The sequence below is a fragment of the Mus caroli genome, unplaced genomic scaffold (genome assembly GCF_978045245.1).
Source record: "Mus caroli unplaced genomic scaffold, Mus_caroli_1 scaffold_4, whole genome shotgun sequence".
Taxonomy (NCBI): domain Eukaryota; kingdom Metazoa; phylum Chordata; class Mammalia; order Rodentia; family Muridae; genus Mus; species Mus caroli.
Window position 1 is genome coordinate 32147502 of NW_028227259.1, and position 23223 is coordinate 32170724.

General features: G+C 40.5%; 1 protein-coding gene across 1 annotated transcript in view; it reads left to right on the top strand.

Annotated features, from left to right (window-relative positions):
- The window catches only part of Ube3c (ubiquitin protein ligase E3C), a 107194-nt gene that overhangs the window by 49247 nt on the left and 34724 nt on the right, over positions 1 to 23223 (top strand). The window contains exons 14-17 of the mRNA XM_021162266.3: positions 9909 to 10013; positions 11472 to 11559; positions 14582 to 14679; positions 16727 to 16859. Coding sequence (XP_021017925.1) covers positions 9909 to 10013; positions 11472 to 11559; positions 14582 to 14679; positions 16727 to 16859 — 424 coding nt within the window. The remainder of the gene's footprint in view (positions 1 to 9908; positions 10014 to 11471; positions 11560 to 14581; positions 14680 to 16726; positions 16860 to 23223) is intronic.

The window sequence follows — 23223 nt, forward strand, 5'->3', positions numbered from 1 at the left end:
CTATTTTGCACCTTTTCTAGGTATCTAGAATAAACTGTCTCACCTACTTCAGACTTGGAATGCTTGTGTGAGTGTTCATGGATTTGAACCAGATGGTAGCATATATGCTTTCTTGTCTATGTGTAATTAAGCTCTGAGATCTTTGTTAGTAACATTTCCCTTAATGTGAGATACCAGGTTTTGTGTACACTAGAAGATAAAGTCACTTTTATAGTTCCTACTGTATGTTTTATAATTTTGAATGACAGTCTTTGGGGCTTAGGAATATCTGAATTTAATAATGCTACATGAGGTGGTTTTTTGTTTTGTTTTGTTTTGTTTTAACCCCGACCTATTTTATTTTGCTTAAACATTAAAATAAAGATTTCTGTGGAGCCAAATGAAATGATGCACACTAGTGATCTCTCAGGTTGCTGAGGCAGAATGATTTACAAGCATGGAACCAGCCTGAGCTCTAGTGAGTTGAAGGTGAATTAACAAGACCCTGTCTCAAGCACCTTCCTGGGGAAGAGGTAGGAAATCTTGCTTGTGTCTGGCTACCACATTTAATGGGCCCTAGCAAAGACAGTATGTCAGGGAGGCAGGCCCATTTATGTGCATTGCCACATAGAGAGCAGTATGTGCTCTGGTAGATGATTCTTGCTCTCTTGATGTATATGTATATGGAAGTGAAAGAGAGATTGAACCCAGAGCTTTGTACATGCTAGGTAAGCAGTGTACCACTGAACTACATCTAAAATCCTAATAGTTTGCTCTTTTTTTTCTTTCTTTCATTTTTTTTTGATATGTTTAGATTTGAAATTGTGTTTTAACAAAGACCTTTGACCTTAGAATATAATTGTTTAAAGGACATATGCCCAACCAATTTTATACCACCTGCCATGCATAGAGTCTAGAAATAATACAAACTAGTATTACCCATGAGTGATGATCAGCTGCTATTAGCTTTTCTTATAGGAGAAAATGACATTTATATCAAATACCATAAACAGAAGGGTGTTGTCACTTTTTTCATAAAAGTAAGCATTGCCTGTCTGTTCATATGGTAGTGATTCTATATGGGAGATGTTAACTGTTGCCCCTGTACAATGTCTGCACCATTTATGTGTACTACAGTACCAGATTAAATTTGAAACTGACAGTAAAACAAACCCAAGGAGGTAAAAGCATTTGCCATTAATTTCTTGCTTTTTCTTTTTTTTTCTTTTTTTTTTTTTAGGAGTTATTAATTTTGTTTTTTATTCAGCAAAAAATTCACTATGTGAAAGACACTGAGCATGGGATTTAATATATAATATTAACTGAATACTACCCCAAACCAAAAAAAGGGACTCCCAGTTTCTACCTTCAGGATCTTTCTATCCTCTATTAGCAGACAGGTCTGATTTTTTTGTCGTCGGCTTTTCTAATTAATCTCTGAATCGCAGAGAGCAGGAAAGTAAGATAGGACAGTTCAAAGAAGACAGCACCTGAAAAGAGGACAGGAATGGCAGTTGGGATCAGATATTATGGCAATGGCCTTTCTCTGAATTTATTTTTCTTTTTTTTTTTTTTTATTTATTTTTATTAGGTATTTTCCTCATTTACATTTCCAATGCTATCCCAAAAGTCCCCCATACCCTCCCCCCACTCCCCTACCCACCCACTCCCACTCTTTGGCCCTGCCGTTCCCCTGTACTGAGGCATATAAAGTTTGCAAGTCCAATGGGCCTCTCTTTCCAGTGATGGCCGACTAGGCCATCTTTTGATACATATGCAGCTAGAGACACGAGCTCCATGGGGTACTGGTTAGTTCATATTGTTGTTCCACCTACAGGGTTGCAGAATTCTTTAGCTCTTTGGGTACTTTCTCTAGCTCCTCCATTGGGGCCCCTGTGATCCATCCAATAGCTGACTGTGAGTATCCACTTCTGTGTTCTCCAGGCCCTGGCATAGTCTCACAAGAGACAGCTATATCTGGGTCCTTTCAGCAAAATCTTGCTAGTGTATGCAATGGTGTCAGCGTTTGGAGGCTGATTATGGGATGGATCCCCGGGTATGGCAGTGTCTAGATGGTCCATCCTTTCGTCACAGCTCCAAACATTGTCTCTGTAACTCCTTCCATGGGTGAATTTCTTTCTTTTCTTAAATGACAGAATTGCAAATGCTGAGACGAGGCTATCTACTTCAGAGCAGAGCATTTTCATTTTTCAGTTACAGACAATGTTGAATTGAGAGGCTGTGTTACTGTTGACAGAACATAGAGTCTCATTGCTCAAAGTCTTCTTTACCTGTCACCTTAGGAATTCAGATCTGTTCCTGAGCTCTGCGTCAACACTGTTACAACATGTAATGCATATGCCAACTTTATAAACTTCTTTTTGAAGTGTAATTTATGGCTATAATCATGTTAACCCCATGGAGAAGCAGGATATCCTGCTTGCTATGTCTTTGTATCTGGCTACCACATTTAATGGCCTTAGCAAAAGCAGTGTGTCAGGAAAGCAGACCCAGCATATGCAGCGCCACATAGAGAGTAGAGTGCACTACTGTAGATGATTCTTGTCCTTTTGACTGTTGCTTTATATTTTCCATTTGAAAGAAAAAATGTTCTGGTTGTGGTGATGAACCTGGTACATCCCAATACTTGGGAGATTGAGGCAGGAAGATCATAAGTTTCAGACCGACCTGGGATCTGTATGGATTCTTTAAAAACCTAAGGCTAATTTGGTCATGGGACAGAAAAACAAAGTTGAAACTTGACTTTTAGCTTCCTCTCTGCTGACTAGCCCTCATACTATAGACCCAGTCAGAAGGCCATATCTAGGAAGGTTCTGTGCCATAGTGGGGAAGCTACTGTTCTTTGCTAACTGAACATGATGTCCATATCACATTACTTTCTAAATACAAGCCTATATAGAATAGTGCTGTTGTCAGCTTTGGTCAGAAAGCTTCTCTTTGCGGTGATCAGCAATTATTTCAGAGACTGATAACTGGCCAAATTACTAAGAATAAATGACCCATAAATGGGACATACCTGTCTTAGTGTTTCTATTGCAACTCTTACAAAGGAAAACATTTAATAGGGGGCTGACTTAACAGTTTAGAATATTAGTCCATTATTATCATGGCATGCAGGCAGACATGGTGCTGGAGAAGTAGCTAGGAGTTCTGCATTCACATCTGAAGGCAGCAAGAAGAGAGCATGCCACTGGGCCTGGCTTGAATATTTGAAACTTCAAAGCCTAACCTCAGTGACACACTTCCTCCAACAAAGCCACATATACCCCAGCAATACCTCCTAATAGTGCCACTCCCTATGGGTCTATGGGGGCCATTTTCATTCAGACCACTACAATATCCAAGGCTGTGGAACATAGTGGAAGAATGAGTAGGAATGTAAGAATTAGAGAAAGGGAGTAGGCGTGGAATGCTGATTTTTTTTTTTTAAGAATTATTTATTTATTTTATGCATATGAGTACACTGTAGCTGTCTTCAGACACACACCAGAAGAGGGCATCAGATTCTATTACAGATGATTGTGAACCACCATGTGGTTGCTGGGAATTGACCTCAGGACTTCTGGAAGAGCAGTCAGCTCTCATCTGCTGAGCCATCTCTCCAGCCCTGGCTGCTGCACTCTTGAACTCACATCAGCTATGCTTGTCTCCACAATATTAGGTCCTTCAGTAGCCTATCATTGAAGTGGGAAGGTCTCCTGAAATAAGATTTAACATAGGCAATTCATGAAAGAGGGGGAAATTTCCCTTGAGTATTATAGCCACTGAAGGTGCTCATGATTTTGTAACCTCTCGTCTGTGCTCCTGTTAACAACTATAACAGATCTTACTGGAACACACACACACACACACGAAGACATGAAAGCAGAGGAACACACACACATGAAGACATGAAAGCAGAAGAATGAGGACAGGAAACTAGGTAGGGGCAGGGGCAGGAAAGACTAAGGAGGAGATGAATGTGCTTAAAATACACTGTATATATGAAAGTATCATAAAACCCAATTTTATTTATAGTTACTATTTATTTATTTATTTATTTATTTCAAAAACATTATTAAAAAGCTACCCAGGTGTGAAAATGTGGCTTAGTAGTAAGTAGAACATTACGGATGGGTTCTGTACCCAGCTCTGAAGAAAAAAGACAACCAACTACCCAACTTTTTTTTCCCCCATAATTAAAATTTTATTGAAAAACGGATTCCAAAATTGGGGATTGTTGTTTTATACTTTATAAAATCAAACATAATTATGTTGTCTTGGTAGAGTAACTGAACTAGATAAGGCTTTCTGTGAAAAATAAGTTCAAGAACTTAAATAAATTAATGTTGCTTTCTTCTAAACGAACAGCTTTCTCCTCTGGGCTAGCACAATTGTTGAACAGCCTATACAGAGTTTAGTTTTCAGCTCATGTCTGAGCCTGGCTGAAAACTAATAGTCTTGTAGTAACCTGGACATTTCGCATTTGTGAAGTAAGAATTTGAGCTTTTCTTCTTTCAAGGAAGGGTGTAATAGATCTCTAGTCAGAGGATGGTGATACCTCTGCTAGCATGGCCGCTCTGGATCTGTGAGGTGAGGAACAGAGTGAATGGATGCAGCCAGTGTCCTGGCTAGGATCCTGATGTCCATGTTCTCACAGGAGTCTCTTGAGTGATGGGCCTGTGTTCTGTTTTTGAAGATCTGTTCTTTTTTTTTTTTTTTTTAAAGATTTATTTTATTTATTATATGTAAGTACACTGTAGCTGTCTTCAGACACTCCAGAAGAGGGCGCCAGATCTCGTTGTGGATGGTTGTGAGCCACCATGTGGTTGCTGGGATTTGAACTCTGGACCTTTGGAAGAGCAGTCGGGTGCTCTTACCCACTGAGCCATCTCACCAGCCCCTGAAGATCTGTTCTTACCTATCCTTATTATTGAGTTGGGCTGGGTGGTTTTGTTTTTGTTTTACTTTTTTGTGGCTAGTTGAGATGAATACTTAAGGAAAGCCATTTTGTAGTATTTAAAACATTGAAGAAAATCCTGTCCTTCAAAATACATTATGTTTAACAAGTGATAACTGAGAGGTATGTAAAATGGGATTGTGTGTACTCAGAGCAGCATTTCAAGCCTTAACTACTGATTCCTTAAGTAACTCAATGCTGGCTGCCCAGTGCTAGGGAATGGCAGAGAACTGAGACTGGGCCTGGGCAGTTATCATTGTGTGATGAGGGCTTGCAGTAGACTCATTGTGTTCTTTCCATTTCCTGTAAGAGAGTCTCTTATGTCAGGTGATGCTCCTGGAACAGCATGCCACTAGTTTTCTCACATTCCTTTTGTCAATGAACTGCCACTGCCGTAAAACGTGGCATAAAGCAAATTCCTCGAAACCAAGGTTCTAGTACTTTTATTTATTCATAAACAGCAAAAGGCAAATAAATGGTAAAACAGGCCCGCACTGGTTCGTTTGTTCTTTCATTCACACACACACACACACACACACACACACACACACACACACACACACGCTCACACACATGCTCTTCACTGGTTCGTTTGTTCTTTCATACACACACACACACACACACACACACACACACACACACGCACGCACACACTCTTCACTAACCTTTCCAGCCTGGAGGGCATAGCCTAGCTCCCGGCAGCAAGCAGGTAAATGCAGCTCGATGTTCCTTGCTTTAGGAACCTCTGGAGCTGAGGAGGCAGTGCAGGCTTTGTTGTCTAAGTGGCACGTGTCCGCCTAAGCGTCCGCTTGGGGTCCAAGCAGATTATTTCTCAGCACGAAGTTTTCTCTGCTGGGCCCTCGGAAGGTGAGCGATTTTGCCGTGCCAGACTGGAGTTTTTAAGCTAAATTCAGCCTATTACAACTAGGGCGTTCCACACATTATTTCATGCCTTTCTTTTTTTTTTTTTTTTTGGTTTTTCGAGGCAGGGTTTCTCTGTGTAGCCTTGGCTGTCCTGGAACTCACTTTGTAGACCAGGCTGGCCTCGAACTCAGAAATCCGCCTGCCTCTGCCTCCCGAGTGCTGGGATTAAAGGCGTGCGCCACCACGCCCGGCTATTTCATGCCTTTCTTTAACACTCGCATGCACACACCTGCTCTCTATGGCCTGGTTTTCATAGTTACCTAGGGCCCGGTCGCGGTCCCTGGGTTTCCCCACCGAGGAGTTCGGGCGGTGGGTGTGAGTTGTTCTTTATCACAAGCCCATTCTCCAAGGCTTGGTTTTCATGACTATCTGTGGCCGCAGGAAGTGCAGCTGTGGAGGCCTCCAGACTGGCAACTTTTACAGCATCGGGAAAAATGCCCTCTGAGGCTATGTGTTCTTTACACCTTTGAATGTGTTCTTCATTTGAAATCAAGCTCTCCTTTCATGTATTTATCACATTGTACATTTGCCCCTTTCAGTATCTAGAAGTGTGTGCTGCTGATTGTGCCTGTTGCTAGACCAGGCAGCATAGACTGGGGAATCTCTGGCACTAGGCAGGACTGCAAGTTTGTGGCTTTCTGGGCTCTAATGGGGGTTAAGGTCCACTTAGACAACTTAGTGAGTGAGACACTGTCTCAAAATAAAAATGAGAATATAGTTCAGTGATTAAACTCCTATCTAGAAAACATGAGGCTTTAGATTAAATCTTTAGTGTCAGGGAAGAAAAAAAAAAAATAGCTATGTTGTTTGGTTTTAATTATTATACCTTTATCTTCAGTTGCTTTTCAAAATAGGCTGTATGTATACCAGTCATCTCCATCCAAGTGTTGTCATTCAATTTACAGATGGATTTATAACATGATAGTATTATATCTTGTTACAGTATGATAGCTAGTAGGACACTTGCCTGAGCTTCTCAATCTGTCAGCAGGATTTCCTGTCATCATCAAACCCAGAACTCTATAAACATAAGGATCTTGTAAAAAATAGTTTGTATTAATGTATAATCTGTAACTAGGCAGTTGTCAGCTGGGACTTTCATAAGAAATCTGTATGTTTCTGGTGACTAACTTTTTAATTTTAATATTGGGGTTGAAGGAAACCAGTTTGTAAGTTATTACTGTGCTGCATGTGAATGTGAATGCTTGCATAATTACTGTGCTCATTTCCAAGTACTGAGGTATTTTTACTCTGAACATTGGAAATCACTGATTTAGGATGAGGGACAGCAGCTAATACATCAAGCATATATATGTCGTATTTATGAAAGCTGCTAACACTGTGTTACAGATGCAGCTGGTCATTCTGAAGTATGCTTCTTTGCTTTCATTTCTTATAAACCACATTGGTTCTCAAGTCCTTCAGACTCAGCTCTGAAACAGTTCAGAGTGGCAGTTTGCCTGGCTCCACTTAAACCATTCTGGACTGAGGTGTGAGTGGTGGTGCCCCCTATGTGGATATTTGTTACCCTCCCAGGTGATCTCTACATGTTGTATAGGCTGGAAACCACAAGCTTGAATATGTAGAAAACTCACTTTGGGCAAGTTTTTATAACCTTTGTTCAAAGTTTCCTAAGATGGGTATACCTATAACTTTGTTACAACTTACATCTAAGAGTCTTAGAGTCTTTCTATTTGGTACAGTTTTCCAGAAATTGTGATTGAATAATTAGAAAGAAAAACTATCTTGTGAATTTTGCATTGGGCATCTGTTTAAAGATGACAGTTTAAAACCATCTCTCCAGTTGTTCTTACCTTCATCATCATCCAGCCTGGGTGAGAAACAGGAAGGCAAGCTGGGGTTCCCAACATCCTGAACACCCAGATGCTGCTGGGAACCATGAGGAGTCAGGACTGGGCAGTGGGCTGGTTTTGAGCCTAGGGCCCAGACTCTGCCTTAGTTGAGGGTTGAGTGTTCGGAGTTTGGGAGTTTTAAGTGACATGGCTCTGTGTGATGAAGGCTTTCTCCCACATCAGTTCTTGATGAGATAGAGTCCTTACTTGTCATTAGTATTTAGTGGTAGTAGAAAATAGTTGTATATGACTTACTCAGGGTAGACCAGAGATTAACTAAATATCTTTTGTAGGAAGGAATGTCCGAGAAGGGACCCTTATTGGCTAAACTCTAGAGGCCAGCCCATCCAGATACCTCATTAGCATGAGGAACTTTGTAATCTGTGCTACCTGACTTCCTGATCCTCATGTGGGGTGTCATGATCACATGCTTCAGGGCAAGAACCTGGTAGTAGATGAAACGCCTACAGTTCTCAGATAGGAGAATTTACCGGGGTTTCTGAATCCATTCAACCTTCCCAGTTTTTGCTTGGTGACACAGTCCCATATGCTTCACAGTTCTCTGCTTCTATGGTGTGATTCCTTGGGAATTAAACTCCTGTCAATCTTGGTAGTAATAAGTATCTTTAATCACTGAGTAATCTTGCCAGCTTTACAAAGTATGTAGTGTAGAAAGGAGAGCTTTTTTACTGCTAGATCTCTTTAATCTTACCAATGACTTTTAAACTCAGATCAACTACTGAAAACTCCCAGGACCCTAGGTAATTTGTGGGCTCTTTTCCAAAGGAGCTCATGGCATAGCCAAAGCAGAGCTAATGCTTTAAGAACATTCAAAGGATACACATAGCTTTGATGCTGCAATTGAGGAGAATGGCCAATTTGAGAAACCCTGTATCAAAACAGGGTTTCTTTGTGTTTCTTTCTTTGTTAAGAGACTGTAGAGGCATAGTCAAGGTATGTGGGGAAAATAGAGATTTAGTAGGGTGCTGCTCATGTGGTATTTCTCAGAAGAACTAATTCCACATAGTAACAGAGTGAGCCTCTTTACAGTCCATGTGAGCTATGCACTGCCAGAATTCTTCCTTAAAAGATTCCAGCCAAGGGGCTAAAGAGATGCTTGCTGGTATGAATACTGTTCCTCTTGCAAAGGATCCAGGTTCAGTTCCTAAGTCCCACATGGACTCACAGCCATCTATAACTCCAGTTTCAGGAGATCATGTGCTGTCTTCTGACCTCCAAGGATACCAGGTACATGCATGGTACACATGCATACATTCAGCCAAAACACTAATACACATAAAATAAATCTAAAGAAAGTGCTATTAAACAAAAGAATTTCAAAATGTGGTGGTGCAGGCCTGTAATCATTGGTACTTAGGCAGGAGGATATAGAGCTATATGAGACCTTGTTTGAAAAAAGAAAAAGGTAGAAAACAATTTTACCCAATTTATACTGTATTGCTGTATTGTGGGGGCAGGGAGGGTATGTGTGTGTGTGTAATGTATAATTCATATGTAATGTGTTCTGTGTAGCTGCTACCCCTAAAGACCAGAAGAGGGTGTTGGATCCCCTGGACTAGAATTACAAGCGTTTGTGAGCCGCTTGATAGGAGTGCTGGGACTGGATTTGGATCCTTTACAAGAAAGGGGAGTCAGTCTTAATTGTTGCGCTCTCTCTCCATTCCTCAGTCCCTGCCTTCTGAGCTGTTTTGTTTTGTTGTGTTTTGCTTCGTGTTTTCCGCCCCTTTGGTTTTTCAAAACAGGATTTCTTTGTGTTGCCCTAGCTATCTGGAACTCTGTAGACCAATCTGGTCTTGAACTAACAGATCCACCTGCCTCTGTCTCTCTAGTGCTAGGATTAAATGTATGTGTCAGCACCCTGTGAATCACAGGTTCCCTCTTGCTAGTTGAGAACTGACCTTTGTTTGTTTGTTTGTTTGTTTGTTTGTTTTAAGACAGGGTCAGCTGACCTCATTTTTTAAAGATCACTTTGTGTGTGCACTTATGTTGCTTTTCTGTTTCTTTTGGTAAACAACAGGTTTATTCTTCCAGCCTGTTCTTGCCCCTAAAGGAGGCTTTTTGTCACATCCATTTTATCAGGTAGACAAACACCAGTGTCTTATCTGGTTAATGGTATTGCCAACTCTGTAATGTTTTAGTCTGTCTGACACTGCCCTGTTCTTTTTCTTCAGGTTATCACCAACCTAGTGAAAATGCTGAAGTCTAGAGACACAAGGAGAAATTTCTGTCCTCCAAACCATTGGCTGTCAGAACAAGAGGATATCAAAGCAGATAAAGTTAGTGGAAAAATCTCCCTAATACTTTTCATTAAAGATGGGTTTCTCAGCTTTTGTATTATAGGAAGTGTAAGCCTTTTTAAATTGTGTAACTCTTCACTTAACTTTGAGGATGTATCAATGTTTTAGGGGGAAAAAAAGTCAAAGGACAAGGTATGTAGCAGCAGCATTGACCTAGACAGCATCCTGATAATCATTGTCTTGATTGTACTGTTATTGCCTCAGGTTGTAGTGAAACCCAATGATTGTCTATTGGAGTTGAAAACAATGTCACTTTTTAGTAATACTACTAGTAAATGTATGTCGTTAGTTAAAAGAGATGGGTTTTATCCTTTGTTGTCTGAAGGGGCAGACAACTCATTGCTAAAATTTGAACCTAAAACAGACTTAATCTTCCAGATCACCAGGAAGAGTGTACATCAGGCACGCTCAGAGAAAGTCACCACTAATGTATTTTAGAATCTTTGAGAGTAAAAGACAGTCAGATATGAGACAGGGATACAGGTGCACCAAGAATCCAGGACAGGAATGTGGCAGGACATTGGAGGTATGTCTATGTCTTCAGGGACAAGCCATCTTCAAGTTAAACCTGATACCTTCAGCTCCACCCACTGGCAGAGTTTGCACATGGTTAGGTCTTGCAAAGTGAACAGCTCCAGGGCCCGATGGATGACTCTAAGGAACTTTTTCACCAACACAGAAGAACTTTAGCATGGTTCTAGGTTTTGACATGTGGTGACCTGTGACTACCAGTAGAAGCTGCTGAGGTATGAAGAAAGGTTAGGGACTCCTGAGAACCCTTCCTTCCAGACATGTACATTGTCCAAGAAACTCTGAGTAACACTGAAAATAGCTGCATGGCCTGGCCTCATATAGTAACTCTACAAGTTCACAGTGGTACTAAAGAGAAAAAGAACTTTATTCATCAATTTTATAGAATATGAAGGAGTCATGTCATTTTGAAACTTTTCTTGAAAGAAGCAGTAAACATTTGGCATGCCTCTCTAAGGCTATCTAGACAGTAATGATATCTTCCTATTTATGCATTTCTTCCACATATCCACATAACGGGTGTCATATTTTGTGATTTCAGGGAAGGGTGTAACATTTCACCATACACATTGAGCCTGCAAGTAGTGGGTACATTCCAGACCATAAACAAAAGCTTGTACCTTTGTTGAAAAAAAAAATTACAAAGACCAAAACTAAAGGATTAGAAGAATTTACAGATTAAAGAAAAACATAAGAGATATAATATTTGTTATTTTTTTAATGTGATGTGCTTTGTTTCATAATTATATCATTGTTATTTTACTGTACCCTGACTATAATTCCCTTTAAAGTATTCAAGGTTAAATTATGAGGACATGTGAGGCAGCCTGGACTGGACAGGAATAGACAGCCAGCTCCTTAGGTGCTGAAACAAAAGAAAGTGCTGACAGCAGTTGGTTCCCATAGGTTACCCAGCTCTATGTACCTGCATCTAGACATGTGTGGCGATTCCGGAGGATGGGCAGGATTGGCCCACTGCAGTCCACCCTGGAGGGTGAGTTCTCAGTTTGCACTTCTTCTCACTAGGATGAATACTCTGTAGCATTCACTCCTTTTACTGTTAGCTCTGTGATTTTTGCTGCACTCCACATGGAGTATCTTCATCATCATTTTCAGTAAAAATCAGCTTGTGTAACCCTTTTAGACAGGTAGAAAATGATTGCTATCTCACATTTTCTGAAAGGTGGGGCTGTTAGGCAAGCAGCAAGAGATAGCCTGGGGTTCTGTGGATCATAGCTGTTTCTTTGCTCACTCTGCAGAATTCCTACGAGTAGTTATGCCTTATGAAGAACATTTGGTTATTTTGTTAGTCTTTGGTGAATATTAATGTAGCTACTATTATTATCAGTATGCAAGTAGGTGTGTGAACATAAATAATGGAAGAACCCTAAGTCACTACAGCCATGTACTTACCTTTATAAAAAGGAAAAAACAAAAACAAAACTGCAGAAGTGTTTTCTGAAGTAGCTGTACCACCTTACATTCAGACCAGAGATTGCACTGGTACTTTGTATCTTACTGAGCCAGTACTTGGAATTGTCATGTTTTGTTCGCTTTGGTTGGTTTTTGCTTCTTTGGCACCAGGTCTCACTATGTAGCCTTAGCTGGTGTAGAGAGAGATCTATCTGCCTGTTTCTGCCTTACAAGTACTGGAATTAAAGTGAGGGACCAAATATTTTGGGTTCAGACTCTGTCTTAGAGAATCTCACCTAAGTTTGAACTCAAGTAAACTAACAGGCTGGTACCTAGCATCAGTCTCCAGGTTACAAGCCTGCCACTGCCTAACAACCACCAATCTGGAGGAAAGTAGAAGTTAAGTTTGGCTCCCAACACCAGCCAGTTATGCTAAAGGCCACAGTAGCCCCTCACCCGCCCCCCCCCCCCCATTAGATGCTTTCCAGGCTAGAAACACTCAACTTTCACTTGTTATTTTGTATAAAATCTTGTCCTGATGAGCATTCAGGGCTTTTCTCCACTGGAACCATCATGTGGGTTAACAGTGAGTTAAGCCCAAGCTCAAGCTTATAAATAAAGACCCTTATGTGATTGTATTGAATCGGCTTCTGATTTGTCCTATGGGGTTCACAACTGTTTCCTGGTACTACAAAAGGTGTGCTCCACAATGCCCTCCTGGGATTGTCATTTTCAAAAGATTATTTTCTGGAAATGACATAGTCATTGCAGTAATGAGTAGTAGCTATGGATGCCTGGCCCTTCAGCATACTAGCATGGGTGAGGGAGGAAGTTCATAGACTTCACAACTCCTTAGCAGTTAGCATTTGGTGAGGAAGTAGGAGGTCATTTTCTTCAGTAACATGGCCCCTGACTGACTGCCCATGCTCCAGTAAATAACTTCTTCCCCATGTTCCTATAAGAAACTCTAGTTGAAGGGCTGGAGAGCTGGCTCAGCGGTGAAGAGCACTGACTGTTCTTCCAGAGGTCTGAGTTCAAATCCCAGCAACCACATGGTGGCTCACAACCATCTGTAATGGGGTCTGACGCCCTCTTCTGGTGTGTCTGAAGACAGCAACAATGCATCTGAAGACAGCTACAGTGCACTCACAAATAAAATAAATAAACTCAGAGAGAGAGAGAGAGAGAGACACAAAACTCAGTAGATCACAGGAAAAAATTGCAACATGAAAGTTAAAAGGAAGACCAGCTGTGAGGAGAGTGATGAGCTAGAGTGAAAGGAGGATAGGAGGATAATGGGTCATGAATATATGTGTGAACTTGTCAAAATTTTATTAAAATTTTAACTATTCGGGGCTACACAGAGAAACCCTGTCTCGGGGGTGGGGAGGGGGGATTAACCATTTAAAAAGGTACATGCCGGCGTGGTGGCGCACGCCTTTAATCCCAGCACTTGGGAGGCAGAGGCAGGCAGATTTCTGAGTTCGAGGCCAACCTGGGCTGCAAAGTGAGTTCCAGGACAGCCAGGGCTACACAGAGAAACCCTGTCTCAAAAACCAAATAATAATAATAATAATAAAAACATAAAAAGACTGTAGCACAGTGATAAAGCACTTGCTTAACCTTGCCCATATCCTACGGTTCATCCCTAGCTCCACTGACTAATGGTACTGTCTTGCTTGTTTTGTTTTAATTATTGCATCTGGAGAATTTTTAACATGCTATGGGTATAGTTTCTTTAACTGTTATAAAATTTGCTACTCTGGCTTGCCTTTTTTCTTTTTTTTGGAGACAGGGTCTCTCTATGCAGTTCAGACCATTCTGGAACTCACTCTGTAGTCAAGGCTGACCACCAACTCACAGAGATTCACCTGCCTCCACCTCCCAAGTGCTGTGATTAAAGGTGTGTGCTACCACTGCCCAGCTATAAAGGAATCTTAAACTGTTAAGAATTATCCAGATTTTCTCTTTTCATTCAAATGTGTTTAAAGGGTTAATTGTGATTCATTGTGCCAGGCTTTTTTCTCACTGTTGGGAAAGAATAGGTCCTAAGTTTACTAGTAAAGTACCAGTATAGGCCCAGTAGTTATACAGCCTTTTCTTAGGCAACTTTTTTTTTTTAAGATTTATTTATTTATTTATTTATTTATTTATTTTTATATGTAAGTACACTGTAGCTGTCTTCAGACACTCCAGAAGAGGGCGCCAGATCTCGTTACGAATGGTTGTGAGCCACCGGGTGGTTGCTGGGATTTGAACTCCAGACCTTCGGAAGATCAGTCGGGTGCTCTTACCCACTGAGCCATCTCACCAGCCCCTTAGGCAACTTTTGACATGCTCCCATACCTACTCCTGAGGAACAAGCAGAGTGAGCTTACAACTGAAGACTGTCAACCTTACCCACCCTGCATTTGTATCGCTCACCTGGCTAGAATGATGTCAGATTTAAGATTGGGCCCAGAGGATGTGTTCATGGAAATAGAAATAGAATCACTAGGTTATTTCAAATCCTTAAAATGACTTTATAAATCCTGATTTTAGTAGCTGGCAATGAATGGGAAGGAAAATACAGGTGGACTAATAAGTTTTAAAATGTGTTGCAGTGGGTCTGGAGTCCTTACCCCTGTCTGTGTCTGAGGAACGACAGCTTGCCATCCTGACTGAACTGCCTTTTGTGGTTCCATTTGAGGAGCGAGTGAAGGTATGCCATTCAGACCCTGTAATGCTAACTTAACACAGTTAAAAAGTTAACACTCCACTTTTTAAAATCTTGCATTTCATCCTTAAAATCCAGTCAGATACTTCTCTATATTCATGCTTTCCCTTGTAGCTGAGCAGCCTGTTAGACTAGAGATTTCTAATAGTGGGATCTAATCAATGTTGTTTAAACTGTCTTAAGTTTGCATTGTTACTAAAAATGCCAGGTTTTTTTAAAGATATTTTGTATCCATTCATTAAAAAATTGGTATGACCATCACTGCTTTGAAAAATGAGTAGATATCTTAGTTCATTGCCAGATGATCTTGAAAAATGTTTAAAAGTTTGCATATATTTGTTTGCAGTTTAATGTGGACTATTCTGTTTATAATAGAAAATTTCTAGAAATTGCTAGGTTCTTCTCTTAGGTACTGACCAAAATATTTTTCAGACCGTCATTCTTTGTTCAGGGCAAACAAAACAAACAAACCAAAAAATGATCTGACTGACCTAGAGGCTCTAGGTCAGTGGTTCTCAACCTTCTTAATGCTGGGACCCTTTAATATAGTTCCTCATGTTGTGGAGACACCCCCCCCCCAAAAAAAAAAAAAAAAACAGTTAATTGTAATTTTGTTACTATTTTGTTGCTATTAAGAATCGTAATGTAAATAATTTTGAAGATAGTTTTGCCAAAGAGATCACCACCCACAGTTTGAGAACTGTTGTTCATAAAAATATCAACCCCCTGCAGGATGTGGTGCCACACTGCCTTTATCTCCCACTTGGAGAGACAGAAGCAGGTGGACTTCTGTGAGTTCAGAGGCTAGCCTAGTGTTGGGAGCTGTTTGCCTTTTTCTAATAGCAGAGTAAAAGTTTGCCTGCTTCTCTGAAGCAGAAAGAGAAAAAAAAAGTCTGCCTGCCAGGGCCTGTTGAAAATTTTTCTGGCCTGCTGAGGCATCAAGGCAAGGGGCTGAAGCTTCGGTTAACCTTGGTGGAAGGAACTGGGAGGTCTGTGGATGGGGACAGATGTTCTATGTATATTTCAGCAATTGTTTCTGTTAGCTTGTGGCTTTGCTTCCCATGGTACTGTGAAGTATACAAAGAAAAGTAAACTCGAGGCAGCTGGCTGCTGCTGCTGTGGTATTGACCAGCGGTCCTCCCAAATCTAACTCCTGGCTTTGCATCTTTTTCCTGCCTTTCCTATCTTTTCCTATCTTTCCTATCTTTGTTCTCCCCCTCAGAGACTGGTCTACTAGTGCTGGCAGGCCCAGCACAGCCAGTGATGTTACACAGAGAAACTCTGTCTTGGAGTAAAAACAAACCAAATAAGCAAACAAATGCCAAAATACCATAGTACCCAACTCCTCAGCTCCATCTACTGGTATTTCATCATTATAGACATGTGAATTTTATTCTTGGAGGAAGCTTCACTTTCCTCCTAAACAGTATTTTGAACAGTGTGTTTGTGTGTGTACATGTGTATTCTAGAGTTTGTGCAGAAGTCAGAGAACAACTTTTAGAAGTCCATTCTCTCCTATCATGTAGTTCCCAGACTGAATTCAGGCAGAAAGTGCCGTACATCTCAACAACCTCAGCTTATCTAGATTTTTAAGAAATATTTAGCTGGGCGTGGTGGCGCACGCCTTTAATCCCAGCACTTGGGAGGCAGAGGCAGGCGAATTTCTGAGTTCAAGGCCAGCCTGGTCTACAAAGTGAGTTCCAGGACAGCCAGGGCTACACAGAGAAACCCTGTCTCAAAAAAACAAAAAAAAAAAAAAAAAGAAAGAAAGAAGTACTTAATAAATGAACACATACTGTGACATGGGTCTTTCAGAGCTTACTGTAAACAGGGGAAACAACTTTAGAAATACTTTTAAATACTCTTCTCTTGAAAAAGTTACTATCTGCTACCTTGTATATAAAAGCTGACACCAGAATTTATAGAAATATAAAGTTAAAGCATGTTTAGCAGTTTTGTTTAGATTGTTTATACTTAGACCAAAAAGTCTTTTGACTCTAATAACCTGACTGACTGACTTTCTTTCTTTCAGATCTTTCAAAGGTTGATTTATGCTGATAAGCAAGAAGTTCAAGGAGATGGTCCATTTCTGGATGGAATCAATGTTACTATAAGGAGAAATTATATTTATGAAGATGCTTATGACAAACTTTCTCCAGAAAATGGTAAATATATTTTTTTTCCTCTGTTGCCTGCATATGTTAGCAGGAACTTGAGAATTACTGTAGAAAAATAACAATTATTGCTGGCCATACTGGTGCATACCTTTAATCCCAATACTCTCAAGGCAGAGGCAGGTGGATTTCTCTGACTTTGAGGCACCCTTGTCTACATATCAAGTACCAGGTCAGCCAAGGGTATATAGTGAGCACCTCTCTCAAAAAAAGAAATTCTGTTGAGCTGTTACTGGGTGGGATTGTACATGCATGCCTTTAACCCTAGTAGTACCAGGAATCAGGGGTGTTTGTGTGTGTGTGTGTGTGTGTAGATATAAAGTTGGTAGTGAAATGGTTGACTAGCAGACTGTCATGGTGAAGACCTAGTTTCAATTCCTTGGGAGGAAATTTTTTTTCCTGTTTATAATTTGTTCTTTTAAGACTTTAAAAGAGAAAAGTTGGTTTTAAAATCAGCCTGTCTGGGGCTGGTGAGGTGGTTCATTGGGTAAGAGCACTGACTGCTCTTCCAAAGGTACTGAGTTCAAATCCCAGCAACCACATGGTGGCTCACAACCACCCATAATGAGATCTGATACCCTCTTCTGGTGCGTTTGAAGACAGCTACAGTGAACTTATACTAGTAAATAAATCTTTGGCTGGAGCAAGTGGGGTTGACCAGAGCAAGCAGAGGTCCTAAGTTCAATTCCCAACAATCACATGAAGGCTCACAACCATCTGTACAACTAAAGTGTGTACTCATATACATAAAATAAATAAATCTTTAAAAAAAAAAATCAGCCTGTCTGTCTGTCTTTCCTCTTTTGTACTAAAGAGGGAACCCAGGTAAGTATTTTACCACTTAGCTGAACTCCCAGCCCTCTGTATGATTTTTTTTTAACCTAAATATAGCAGATAAAACTTAGTAAATGTGAACTATTAAGTGGTATTCCTAAAACTGGTATCACAACAAACATTTTAGAATACCAAATTTTTCTTTTAAATAAAGGTAACCTTTACCCTCATTATAATACTATATCTTCTTCATTTTGCTATCTATAATTCCAAAACTGCAGGTGGTACCTATTTCATTCTTGTGGTGGTAGTGTTCTTGAGACAGGGTCTCCCTATGTAGTCAGGCCTGTCTTGGGATTCATAATACTCCTGTTTCAGCTTCCTGGGTGCTGTGATAATGGCTTTGCATTCACTGTTTTTCATATACATGTATAATTGTTGATCACATTACATTAAAATGTGCTGTTGTAATATGTATTTTTTTAAAAAGTGCTCGGTAACAGTACTGTAAAGAAAATTGGACTTCAATGATATGAAAGTCAGTGACATGTTTTATCTTCCTTTAATACTTGACACTCATAGTTAAATGCTGTAATAGTAACAGTTTAAATTCAAGTATATCATCCCCATGTATATCCTACATAGAACTAATGTTTGATCAGTACTCAGAATACAAACTTTGTCACCTTAGGTCCATGGTAGAGAATTAAATGGGAAATCATAGTTGCTTCTCTTTGAAGGGAGCCATTTAATTTTCTCTAATGAGAACTAAGCCTTCAGTTTGTAATAATTTTCACTACCCAACTAAAGAGCAAATGATGTCAATTAGATGATAGTAGAAGAAAACTGGTGCCAGCAGTTCCCTGCTGTACTCGGCAGATTGGTTTTGCATAACTTAGATTTGTCGTTTGAGCAGTGCAGTGCTTTCTTAAACCCTGTGTGTTGAACTATTGTCAGTTCAGGTCTGAGATCAGGATTTGTTTCCATATATTATGGATCAGAGAGGTGAACATAGGTACCTGGGGAGTCTAGGGAAGCATTCTCTTCAAAATCTAAGCATCTCTTCTTTGGAATCTCATAGCAGCCCTCATTCTTACTTTATTATCTAACTATCATGCGTATCTCTCCCATTTACTTTATTTAAATATACCCTTTGCTAAGCATGTTCAGCAGATGTTTTAGTTGTAGCTAAGCCCAGGGAAAAAGTATAGTTAGACAGGACAACATGAGATGTGTGAATGATTGTCATGGCAGGAAGGCTGGTGGACTCTCTGAAAAGATGAAACTGGAGCCAGAATGTTTGGGAAAGTTGATGAGTAGTGTCTTACTGCTGTGAACAGACACCATGACCAAGGCAAGTCTTACAAAAGATAACATTTAATTGGGGCTGGCTTACAGGTTCATAGGTTCAGTCCAGTATCATCAAGGGAAGAACATGGAAGCATCCAGGCTGGGCAGAATGCAGCAAGGAGCTGAGAGTTCTACATCTTCATCTGAAGGCTGGTAGTGGAAGACTGACTTCCATTCAGCCAGGACAACAGTATTAGAGCCCACACCCACAAGGCCACACCTACTCTAACAAGGCCACACTTCCCAATAGTGCAACTCCCTGGGCTAAGCATATACAAACCATCACATTCTACTCCTTGGCTCCCATAGATTTGTTCAAACACATGAGTCTATGGGGGCCATATCTAGCCATAGCATAATAAAAAGTGCATTTAGTCCAACTTCCAAAGTCCCCATAATCTATAGCAGTCTCAACAGTGTTAAAAGACCAAAGTTCAAAGGTTCTTTTGAAATCCGTCCAATCACTTAAATGTAATCCCCAAAGCAAGACAGGAAACTAGCTGGACAAACTCCAAACTCTACATCTTCATGTCTGATGTTAAAGCAGTTTTCAGATCTCCATTCCTTTTTCATCTTTGTTGACTGCAACAAACTTCCTTTCCTGGGCTGGTTCCATTCTCTGTTAGCAGCATTCTTCAGGAGATATCCTATGTCTTTGCCATCTCAAACATCTTAGGGTCTCCAAGCTCCAATGTTACAGCTACTTGTTTCAATATCTGGGATGCACACATTATCTTCTGTGTTCTTCTGGAGGGCTGGTGTCACGTGTCCAGCTCTGCCCTCTGTACTAACGTCATCAGGTTGATCTACTCCACTGCTGCTGCTGTTCTTGGTGATTAGCCTATGGTACTGACATCTCCAATATGTTGGGGTCTTCCACTGCAACTAGGCTTCACCAATAGCCTCTCATAGGCTCTCTTCATAGTGCCAATCCTCAACTCCTTTGCATGACCCCTTCATTCCTGGGCCGCCAACTACAACTGAAGATGCACCTTCTCCAGTGGCCTTCCATGGCCTCTTACAGTGCTTGCTCCAGCTGCTCTTCATGACCCCTTCATGCCTTCAAAATCAGAACCAACTGGGTGACTCTTACACATTACCAAGTACAGCTGCAGGAAGACGTACAACCTTGTCTATCTCTGGAACACAACATTGTGATCTCAGAAAACACTTCCCAGAACATTTTACCTCAGTGATGCTGGTCTCTTTTTAATCACCACTAATTACTTAGCTCCAGTTAATTGGCATCAATGGTCCCAGTAGTTCCTTTTGTTCTTGACTCTAAAGCTAGAGCTACATGGCCAAATCGGCTGCTTGGACCACTCCCTGGGCCAAGCATATACAGACCATCACAGGTAGGGTATGAGGCCTATGTCTAACTGCATTTCTATCTCTGAGGCCTCTGTAATGTTGGAGTGTATGTGAACTTTTCAGCCAAAGAGACTTTGTACTTAATAGGCTATTTTAATCTAACTTAAAAATTTTCAGATCTGGTTTAGTTCTTAGGAATGAAGGTTTTTAAACCATGTGTAAAGGTTATTTAGTATTTTGCTAGTCAGACAATCTTAGAACATTTAATTTGCTTACAAGAAAAGATTCGAACTACTGTACTTAATTTTCATTTACATAAAGTCAATTGATGTGATTATTTCATTTATCTTCTAGTCATTAAAATCAATTCTTTGTAAATGTAACTTTTATTCTCCTGAAGTAATTGTCATATGGAGGCTTACTGCCTTGTCTGGTAGTCTAGGTCTAGTCCTGGAAGCTTTTAACCGACATACAATCTTATCTAGGCCTTGAATGTTTTAGCCTCTGAGACTTACTTCTGAATAAGCTCACCCTTTCTAGCTCTTTCTAAGCTCTGACTGGCTGGTTCATCTCAGTTGTTCTACCTCAAAATCTGGCTTCTCTCTCCGCCTGACTGAGTTGCTCTGCTTGGCCTCAAGCTAACTCTGGCCGTTATTCTAGTCTTCTGGCTCCTTCTCACTCTCTGACTCATTCTGTCTTCATGTGTGTCTAGCTTGTTTTCTTTCTTCATTCTGTCTCACTATAACTCTCCTGGTAAAACTGATTCCTTTCTCTCTCTCTCTCTGCACTGCTCATCAAATAGCTTCCCTTTCCTTTCTCTTCCCATGACAGTGAGGCATAACCTATTCTGTCACATCTTTCTCTGACTTGTCACTTTGTCTGCCACCTAATTAGACATCACTTTCAAACATGTATGCTTCCTTCTACAAACTAACTTTACCTTCACTGTTAGCGATTAAAAGTGTGTACTAAAGATGTGCACCAAAGCTGAGACACACCTTTTTTTCTTTTCTTTTCTTTTCTTTTTTTTTTTTTTTAGTAAATAACACAATCTGGGGGTTCACAGTATAATAAAATAACCTGAGACAATTCTTTACTGATGTTCATGATCTCATTTCATCTCAGGGTTTCTGAACAGTTTGAGCTACCCATTTACAAAGTTGATTGAGTGGAGCTTGGAGAAGCTGATAACAGATGTTTATAGACTTGTCCTCACCCATGGAAACCATGTACTCATTGCAGTGTTACAGAATTCTACTATGGAGAGAATGTGAAGTAGTCTTCACCCAGGAGTGCTTTGAGGACTGTGGGATTGTCTTGCCACAACCCCTGGTCATATACTCCCCCATTGCTCTCAGCAACTTGCAGCTGTGGGGGTTGGACTGCCTTGATGTCATATCCTGAGAGTACCTTCTTCAGGAAGTTGGTGTTATTTAATTTAATGGGCAGAATTGATGACATTAAAGATTTTCTTCCACTAAAACTTTGAAATAAAATCAAGTATTTCTAATTTGTTCTTAGAAACAGTAGTGTCAAGATCCCCTGACAGGCTGGATTTTTTGTTTGTTTTTGTTTTGTTTTGTTTTGTTTTTGTTTTTGTTTTTTGAGACAGGGTTTCTCTGTGTAGCCCTGGCTGTACTGGAACTCACTCTGTAGACCAAAGCTGGCCTTGAACTCAGAAATCCGCCTGCCTCTGCCTCCCAAGTGCTGAGATTAAAGGCGTGCACCACCACTACCCGGCAATTTTTTTTTAAAGATTTATTTATTATATGTAAGTACACTGTAGCTGTCTTCAGACACACCAGGAGAGGGCATCAGACCTCGTAACAGATGGTTGCTGGGAATTGAACTCAGGACCTCTGGAAGAGCAGTCAGTGCTCTTAACTGCTGAACCATCTCTCCAGCCCCAACAGGCGAGATTTTATGCTGAAAATATTTTCATTCAATTATATATTCTGATTTTCATAAATCAGCTTTCAGAAGGACCAGAATCCTTGACAAGCTATATTCTGAGGGTGACCCTAGGAATATTCAGTGTCAGTTCTTTTGCGTTGGTCCTGAAGTTTAAAGGAGAGGTTCAAAGATGACTAAGGGCAACAATTTCTCATTCAAGAGTGTTTTCACACTTAAAACTTTTATAAAATCCTTTGACATTGTCTTAGTCAGGGTTTCTTTTCTTGCACAAACATCATGACCAAGAAGCAGTTGTGGAGGGAAGGGTTTATTCAGCTTACACTTCCATACTGCTGTTCATCACCAAGGAAGTTCAGGACTGGAACTCAAGCAGGTCAGAAAGCAGGAGCTGATGCAGAAGCCATGGAGGAATGTTCTTACTGGCTTGCTTCCCCTGGCTTGCTCAGCTTGCTTTCTTATAGAACCAAGACTACCAGCCCAGAGATGGCACCACCCACAAGGGGCCCTCCCCCCTTGATCACTAATTGAGAAAATGCCTTACAGCTGGATCTCATGGAGGCATTTCCCCAACTGAAGCTCCTTTCTCTGTGATAACTCCAGTGTCAAGTTGACACAAAACTAGCCAGTACAGACATTAAGTGTAAGATCTTATGTATAGTAGCAAATAAATATTCCTCTTTCCTTCTGGAAATTGATTGTTCAGAGAATAGATGGGCGTAAATATCAAAATACATATTTTTGTATGGCAACTCTCAGATTTTTTTCCCTAGGGGTTTATTTCAAGCTTTTTATTATTCTTGTTGTTGTTACATTAAAAACTTGTGCATGTGCTACACTGTACATGAAAAGGTCAGAGGAGATTTCCTTCATCGTGGGGCTCCCGGAGATCAAACTTAGTTAGTCAGGCTTGGCCACAAGCATATTTAGCTGCCTGAGATACCTTCTAGCCCAGCCCTGGTAGGTTTTAAAATATCTTTTATTATTCAGATGGCATTTTATCTGAAAC